The 8,608-nt window shown below is 35.2% G+C and overlaps 2 protein-coding genes across 2 annotated transcripts; both read left to right on the top strand.

Annotated features, from left to right (window-relative positions):
- The first annotated feature begins 312 nt into the window (after positions 1–312).
- On the top strand, positions 313–1,939 carry LOC131628590 (leucine-rich repeat extensin-like protein 6). Its single transcript, XM_058899426.1, has one exon. The coding sequence runs from the start codon at positions 392–394 to the stop codon at positions 1,604–1,606; it is 1,215 nt and encodes a 404-aa protein (XP_058755409.1). The 5' UTR covers positions 313–391; the 3' UTR covers positions 1,607–1,939.
- Positions 1,940–6,039: 4,100 nt separating this feature from the next.
- LOC131628591 (small ribosomal subunit protein eS1-like) lies at positions 6,040–8,020 on the top strand. Its single transcript, XM_058899427.1, has 5 exons — positions 6,040–6,197; positions 6,286–6,391; positions 6,655–6,978; positions 7,149–7,349; positions 7,798–8,020. Exons 1-5 carry the CDS (start codon positions 6,139–6,141, stop codon positions 7,891–7,893), a joined length of 786 nt encoding a protein of 261 aa, XP_058755410.1. The 5' UTR covers positions 6,040–6,138; the 3' UTR covers positions 7,894–8,020.
- Positions 8,021–8,608: the final 588 nt, after the last annotated feature.

The raw sequence follows: 8,608 nt of genomic DNA, 5'->3' as shown, positions 1-8,608 counted from the left end.
ACTAATAAATTCACGTTACTAAAACCATTCATCAAAATCAAATTCAACTTAAACCTTTCATCAAAATCCAAAGACTTAAAAGTGGTAAAGAAAATCAAACCATTCATATATAAAAGCATTTAGACGGTAGATTTTCAATATAAAAACCGAAAAAGAATGAAAAAGTCTAACCAACTATTCACTTTCTTTAAATTCTAATCATGAAAAGCTTGGTATTTTAGATCTAATGTGTGTCCAATTAAATGTCTAACCAAACAATTACACTATTATTTTATTATATTACAAGAGCAATGTCAATTTGCAGCAACCAAACACAAACTTTCAAAACTTCTCCAACCTTTATATAAACCCACATTCTCATAACAAAAACCAAACTCATCCATTATCACCAATGGAAATTCTCATCTTTTCCATTCTCATCCTATCCTCCATCAACCCCTCCCACCAAGCTCTCCCACCTCTCAACCCAAGACTCATCAAAGCCCACACAGCAATCCAAGCATGGAAACAAACCTTCACCTCTGACCCAAAAAACTTCACCTCAAACTGGTATGGCCCAAACGTCTGCAACTACACAGGTATCTACTGTGCACCCTCCCCACAAGATCCCTACATCTACACAGTTGCTGGCATAGACATAAACCATGCAAACATAGCAGGTTCATTACCGGAAGAGCTAGGTCTTCTAAAAGACCTAGCTCTCTTCCACATTAACTCAAACAGTTTCCATGGTTCCCTTCCAAACACCTTCGACTCTCTCGAATTTCTCCACGAGCTCGACATCAGTAACAACAAATTCTCCGGACCATTCCCGGAAGTTGTTTTATGCATTACTTCATTGAAATTCTTAGACATAAGATTCAATAATTTTCAAGGAAATGTTCCTGAGAAACTCTTTGATTTAAAACTTGATGCAGTTTTTATCAACGATAATAAATTTCAATTCTCTTTGCCGGAGAATTTCGGAAACTCTACGGTTTCTGTTGTGGTTTTCGCGAATAACAATATCAAAGGTTGTATTCCGTCGAGTGTGGTGAAAATGAAGGACACCATTAACGAGATTATAATGGTTAACAGTGGAATGAAAGGCTGTTTACCGGATGAAATTGGTGAGTTGGATAAAGTGACGGTGTTTGATGTTAGTTATAATGAGTTTGTTGGTGAGTTGCCGGAGAGTATTGGCGGCATGAAGAGTTTGGAGCAGTTGAATGTGGCGCATAATAGGTTTTCTGGTGTGGTTCCGGAGAGTGTTTGTAGGTTGCCGAGGTTGGAGAATTTTACGTATTCGTTTAACTTTTTCAGTGATGAATCGGAGAGTTGTGTTGAGTTGAAAAGTAAGGATGATAGGTTGAATTGTATTCCTTTTAGGCCGTTGCAAAGGTCGGGTTATGAGTGTGAAGTTTTTTATAAACATCCTGTTCATTGTAGTGGTGTTGGTTGTTCTTTTACATCTCCGTCACCTCCACCTCCATCTCCACCACCTCCTCCGCCTCCACCTCCTCCTCCTCCACCTCCTCCGCCTCCACCTCCACCTCCACCTCCACCTCCACCCCCTCCACCACCATCACCACCTCCTCCTGTGGAAGTTTACTACCATTATCTATGATGAGATGACAGAGATGAGAGTTGTGATATTATTTTTTTTTAAATTCTTGTGTTCTTTATTGGAGATATATACGTAAGAATTAGAGGTATAATGTTTACTTGGTCATATATGTTGTTCTTGTACAAATAAAATAGTATAATATATAAAATCAGCTTGACCAAAAAAAAAACAAATATATAAAATCATAAGGAATTTGAATTTAGCTATTGTCATTTCCACCTTGGATTAAAGGCTTGTTTTAAAATTGAGAAAATTGAAATTGAATTCCGTATTCTCCAAATTTTCATTTCAATATAGTTGGTTTACCACTAGAGACCAAATATTTGATTTATTCTCGAAAATTTTATTTTTTATCAGTACTATTTATTCCTATCTTATTTTACGTTTCTTTGAAGTTTTTTTATTAAATTATAAACTAATTGTTAGTTGCAGCAATAAATAAATAAATAAATAAGTGTCGAAGGGGATAAATAAATAAGTAAGTGTCGAAGGGGCATAATAGAAGAAGCTTGTGAATATGATGCAGAAACGGATATTTAAAAACTCCAATTCTAAACCAAATTTTAGGTGAAACTGACAGAATTTTTGCTTCATAAACAAAATTGTCAATTGCTGGGTCAATGGTGTGATTTAGTTCATTTAGTATCATGAATGAATGTCGGATATGTGTTGTCATTATTATTGATAATTACCACACATAAAAGTTATATAAATAAGTGCCACAATTTGAATAAAATATTTCTCAAAGGATAGCTGCTCTGCTAGTATAATACCAACACCAAAGATTTTAATTTAAATTATTTTCTCAATTAGGTTAAACTAGAGATTTTTATCAGAAATGAAAAAACATCCTTGATGTTTACCGGCAGTTCAACGCAATTAAAGGGGAAAAAAAAAAACTATACCTAAAAATGTAATTAAGTATTTGTGTAAAACCAGATTATATAAAAAAAAGGATAAGTAAACAAAAAAAATTGAATTCACCCCTAACGTATAAAGATTTTCATGTTTTGTTGGAGTACTGAACCCAATGACCTAGTAATTACAAGGACACCACCAACCACTAGACTATTTGTTCATGTTGCTATAATTCTTGCATTAAATATATATTATAATAATTTCGAAAAACATGTTTACTAAATATTTATTACATGAATCGTATTAATATTTAAACTATTGTAACATAAAATGTTTACTTATTTTTATAAGATGTTTCTTTCTTAAGCTTCTTTTCATGCTTTTTTTTTCATGCATGTTTCTTTAAACAAGTGAGTTCTTTCTTATGTTTTTCAAGCTTATACCAAACAATGTAGTGAGATTTTGTAAGATCATTAGCTTCCTTGATCACGGTGACCTTTGATTGTCAATCCCTAGTAAGATACCTCAAAATTTTATTAGTAACAATTTTATTGGAAACCAGCTTTCCAAGTTCATTCAAACGATTTATGAGATGAGTGAACCTCTTTTCTATTTCGGCATTGGTTTCACCATGCTTCATGCGAAAGAGTTCAAACTTTTAATTTAGTGTATTAACTCTAGCTTGTTTGACTTCATTAGTTCGCTCATGGACAACTTGCAATGTGTCTCACGTAGATTTAGCAGTTTCACAATGGGAAACACGATAAAATTTATCAACACCAAGAGCGGAAAAGAAAATATTTTGTGTTTTCCAATCGTAAGACCACTTTTTATCATTGTCATCTCATTGTGCTTCCGGTTTAGGTGTGACAACATCATTATCATCGGTCACAATAATTTGAGTTGGACCGTTCATAATGGCATCCCATACACCCTTATCATAAGAATTGATGTGAATGTGCATACAAGCTTTCCAATAACCATAGTTTTCACCGGTGAAAATAGAGGCTCTATTGTACGCAAATTTAGGTTCGGTAGCTATTATCTGATAAGCATTTTTGAAGCACGAAATTAACCAGAGCTCGGGATGCCACTTGTTAGACGACGACAACTTATCTAGAGGGGGTGAATAGATCTCCAAGGTAAAATTTCTATTTTTTTAAAATGTTTTCGAAAAGATCAAAACTATGGCGAGCATAAGTTTTAGTTTAGATCGAAAAATTCGTTTAAATCGAACCAATTATTGGAAACTCAAATATGCGCGCAACCTTATAGAATGTATAACGATGAAAAATAATTAACATACCAAGTTCTCAATCAAACGTTATAATGATTTCACTAAGACAACCTATTTCCAATGAAATTAGTGGAAAAACGTAAAGTGACAAATTATCAAACACTTTGAGATTTATGCCAAAGTTGGGAGGCTGTGAACACCATGTTGAAGTTGCAGCTAGGTTCAATCACAGTGTCAATTGAAAAACGTATTGTCAACATGGAGCATCGGTATAACACTCCATTATATGCCAACTTGCACAGTTTTGTTTCAAGATAATGTATACAACACATTATAAAGGAACTAGAAAGGATAAAATTTGTTGGCGTAAGCCAATATGCATGCGGTTCCTTCATTAGAACAACACATGTGTTACCGTATGCATGTTAGCTTGTCGGTTTCCAAATAAAAGGCAATCATGTTTTTTTAGAATCAATTCATGTATTTTGGAAGAAATTACACATTGAAGAGCACGAGGCAAGTCATGAAGAAATTGGTACACAGATGGATTTAGATGCAGAGTGTGAAGAGATGAAAACATATTTTAGTACTTTGGATATTGTAGGCTAGATGGTGTTGAAGAAAAAGGTCTGGGAACTAACACATTCATCCACAACTATTATGTGTCCACCGCCAGTGAAGTGCAAGTCAGAGGGGGGAGTTAAGAAAAATAGAAAAGGTCAAGAGAGTGATGTGCATCATGATCCTTCATAGTGGGAATATGGAAAGGGCTCACATGGGAATCAGGCTACAAAGAGATCATGCACAAAACCAATTGGTAGTCAACTGTCAAGTACGTCAGTTGGAAGTCAACCGTCCACCTAATCTTCCAGGCTTGTTTACTTGTCTCAGTTTCATGATTTCTTACATCCATACATTGATGACATTATTGATGTTGGTGACGATGGAAATTGTGTTTCATGTGTTATTGCACCTTTACTTGGATGGAGCAAATAGTCGTGGCCTTTGATTTAGACGTAGTTAGATACTCAAGTTCATCAACATCCTAAACTATTTTCTAAGTTGTTATATGACACGGTTTCTACAGTTAGAAATGCATTACGAGAAGAACACTTGGGTGTGTAGGGTATGGATAAATGGATGACGATTCTTGATATGGGTTACCGTATTGCTTATAGGTACAATGTCATATTTGTCTCCCTTTCTAAAAGGCATAACATCGCATTTTCCCTCTTACCTTAGCTCCACTTATGTATACGAGCAAACATAAAATCTGTTCTGGACCGGCCCAATTATTCCAATTGGGCCAATCCACTCTTTGGCCCAAGACATTCTGGTCCGCACACGCTACAACCTTCTCCGGCCTGCTCCGGGCAAACACAACACACAACCGAGCATGCTGAAGCCTTGTGCTCGGTAACGCCTGGATATCCGCGTTTCCTGGCCTGACGTCACACACGGCCCTCCAAAAGATGGAGTCGTTTTTCATAGAACTGCCCTATAAATAGCCCTATAATCCTATAGGGCAAGGTAATCACTTTCTTACCCAAAATCTCTCACTTTACTGCTGTACCTTGTTGTCCAAACACTTACTTTGGCATCAGAGTGCCTTACAGGTACAACCACCTTTTTTCTCTCAACCGTCCTGGAGTTCAAGCTTCATTGTTGCTGGCCACCTGTTCTGCTCGTAAATATCAACATCATTGTTGTTGGTTTTATCAACAACAATCATTGGATTCAGGTAAAGTTGAAACTTTATTGCCCATAGCATCCCATCACTGACTGTTGGAGACAAAATTGTATTGAAGATGCAAAAGCATGAGAATCAGAATATGCGAGACGATTTAGGCATTTGGAAGACGTAGTTAGGATTTCATCATAATTTGTTTTGTATTATATGTATATATTTTATCGGTAGTTTTTTATCGATTTAATTATTTGAGAAAAAATAATGCAGAAAAAAGTGGAAAAGGCAGTCTGAGTGTATATTAGAAATTTCAAAGCGTCGGGTAAGAACATGCAAATGTTTATCAAATTTCTGGTGCTTTTAGATTTATTGCAGTAAAGGTTATAATTTTTTAAAAAAAATCGAAACATAATTAAAATTTTAATGAAAAATTTCAGTATTTTTTGAAAATTACGATTTTTAATGAAGGGTATAAGAGTAAGAGCACTCTAAATATGGGGGTGTCAGGTATGATTGGGAGGTGGCAAGTTAAATGGTCTAAAATTTTCCTTTACAAAACAGTATAATTAAGAAAAGCCCAAACTTAAGCCCATGTAATATTGGGATCCGAAAACGCTTAACCCGAAAACATGGAAGAGTTTTATATATACATAAAAGATTAGGGTTTAGATTTTCCTCCGCCATTGTTGCTGTTGCTCTGTAAACTCTCAGCCGTCACTGGTAGTTGCTGTTATCTGCAAACAGTGAGCTATGGCAGTAGGGAAGAACAAGCGGATCTCCAAGGGGAAGAAGGGTGGAAAGAAGAAAGCGTTAGTCTCCCTTTTCACATTTTCCTTTGCATTTTATGTTCATATTCAATTCTGTGTTTTGATCTATTTGATTTCTCTGAATCTGCAGAGCTGATCCCTTTGCCAAAAAGGATTGGTATGATATCAAAGCTCCTTCCGTTTTCCAGGTCAAAAATGTTGGCAAAACCCTCGTTTCTCGTACTCAGGGTACCAAGGTACTATTCTCCTCCTTATAATGGTTTTTGATATTTGGTTTCATAGGTAAATTGTTATGTAATTGTTAAATCTGCTTTATTTTGTTTATACAACTTAATTAGGTGTGTTAATCTTAATAATGTTAAATGCTTATTTTGTTGTGTTTTTGGTTGTATGAAATTTTAAGGATGTCTTAGTTATGGTCTTTCATGGGTTGCTGATAGTTGCTGCATTGGAATTTTGCATACTTAAATATTAAAATATGATTATTTTGTGATGACAGATTGCTTCAGATGGGCTCAAACATAGAGTGTTTGAGGTTTCTCTAGCTGATCTCCAAGGGGATGAAGAACATGCTTTCAGGAAGATTAGGCTGAGAGCTGAGGATGTTCAAGGGAAGAATCTCTTGACAAATTTCTGGGGGATGAATCTCACCACTGACAAATTGAGGTCGTTGGTGCGTAAGTGGCAAACACTGATTGAAGCCCATGTTGATGTGAAGACATCTGACAACTACACATTGAGGATGTTTTGCATTGGATTTACCAAGAGGAGAGCTAACCAGGTTAAGAGGACCTGCTATGCTCAGTCCAGCCAAGTTAAACAGGTATATAGGTTGATGTTTTTATTTTCATATCTCACTAATACTTTAGATACAGGTGTACAACATGGTATCCAACACATAATTTAGGTTGCACTTTTCTTCTATAAAATGCTGCTATATGAAATGAGGAAATAAATGGGTCTTGTAATTTTAATTCAACTTTATCTGTTCAGATCCGTAGGAAGATGAGAGAAATCATGACCAACCAAGCAACATCCTGTGATTTGAAGGAATTGGTCAGGAAGTTCATTCCAGAGATGATTGGAAAAGAAATTGAGAAGGCTACCACTGGTATTTACCCATTGCAGAATGTGTTCATCCGTAAAGTGAAGATCCTTAAAGCTCCCAAGTTTGATCTTGGAAAATTGATGGAGGTATTGTTTTTTGAAATCAAACTTCTATATTTTTCCATTACTTTGTTATCTGAACTAATTTATGTGTTTTTAAGTAATTTGTTATATTTTGTGATGAGCAATTAGGTTCTCCATATCTTTGGGTTTTACTTAGCTTACAGTGTGTAGGTTTGGCAACTCCGATTTTTAATCACAAACGTTCTTTGCTTTGTTTTCAATTATGATTGATTACATCATTTCAAAAGCTCTAACTTTCCAAGAACTATTTCACGAGCTAGAACATTAGTATTTCCTAATCCAACTAGTATTTGTGTGTTTGTAACATAATCCTATTGCCTCTTAAATTTTTAATATTCTTTTTTCCAACTATTCATTATCTCCTCAAATCAATACTATTGCAGCATGAAAATACTCTTGTTCGCTTGAGAATTGCATTGGTTTAATTTGGATCTATTTTTGGTTCTTGCAGGTTCATGGAGATTACTCTGAGGACATTGGCACAAAGGTAGACAGACCTGCTGAAGAAACAGTTGCAGAGGAACCTACTGAAATTGTTGGAGCTTGATTTACTGTTAATGTTGTTCTTTTTGTTTGATTAAGGTTTCCTGTTACTTATGTTTTTGAGTTATATTAAGTTTAAACTTAATCCGATCTTTTAATTTAAGCAGAGCGCACAACATTTTTTGACTCAATTATATGTCTGGATTTTGTTGGCCACCCTGAAAAAAACAGATATTGAAATCTTATGCTTGTTATGTATGCTGGGAAAAATTTGTATCATCAATTAAACTAATTTTCTTACATTTTAGATATCACAACACATGTTTGAAAACAAATGAAACATGAAAGTCATTTGAAAACAGTAACATAACCATATCTCGACTTTTTACCTTAATGGAAAGATATTTCCTGGGAATTCCCTCCCTCAGAAGCAACATTTTCAACATCAACTTGAGATTCAAGCCTCTAGAAGTATGAAAATTCCTTAAATGCCACTTCAATCACTTGTTTCACAACCAGTGTTGCAATTCCTTAGCCCCAATACTTAGAGCCCAAAGCATAGCCAAGATCAGCAGATTTGTTGATGCATCTACCCGAACATGATCTGAAATCGATACACCTTGTTTCACGATCTCAAAGGCAAATTGCTATGAACTATATAGATTTGCTTGCTATGTTTTGGATGAATTTCATGCCATATTCTTTGTTGCTATACTGGTCCACACTATGAGATCATCAAGATCAGAAAGAACAATGGGTCTTAGAGATTTTGGTTAAGT

Source organism: Vicia villosa, unplaced genomic scaffold (assembly GCF_029867415.1).
Source record: "Vicia villosa cultivar HV-30 ecotype Madison, WI unplaced genomic scaffold, Vvil1.0 ctg.000467F_1_1, whole genome shotgun sequence".
Classification (NCBI taxonomy): domain Eukaryota; kingdom Viridiplantae; phylum Streptophyta; class Magnoliopsida; order Fabales; family Fabaceae; genus Vicia; species Vicia villosa.
Note: the sequence above shows the minus strand (reverse complement) of the source record. Positions and strands in the feature narration are given on the sequence as shown.

What these genes read in the sequence shown, in the direction of transcription:
- LOC131628591 (XM_058899427.1), top strand. Translation starts at nt 6,139, where the DNA reads ATGGCAGTAGGGAAGAACAAGCGGATCTCCAAGGGGAAGAAGGGTGGA. An exon ending in AAGGGTGGAAAGAAGAAAGC is followed by an intron (nt 6,198 to 6,285) that starts GTTAGTCTCCCT and finishes CTGAATCTGCAG; the next exon opens with AGCTGATCCCTTTGCCAAAA. An exon ending in AGTCCAGCCAAGTTAAACAG is followed by an intron (nt 6,979 to 7,148) that starts GTATATAGGTTG and finishes TTATCTGTTCAG; the next exon opens with ATCCGTAGGAAGATGAGAGA.
- LOC131628590 (XM_058899426.1), top strand. Translation starts at nt 392, where the DNA reads ATGGAAATTCTCATCTTTTCCATTCTCATCCTATCCTCCATCAACCCC.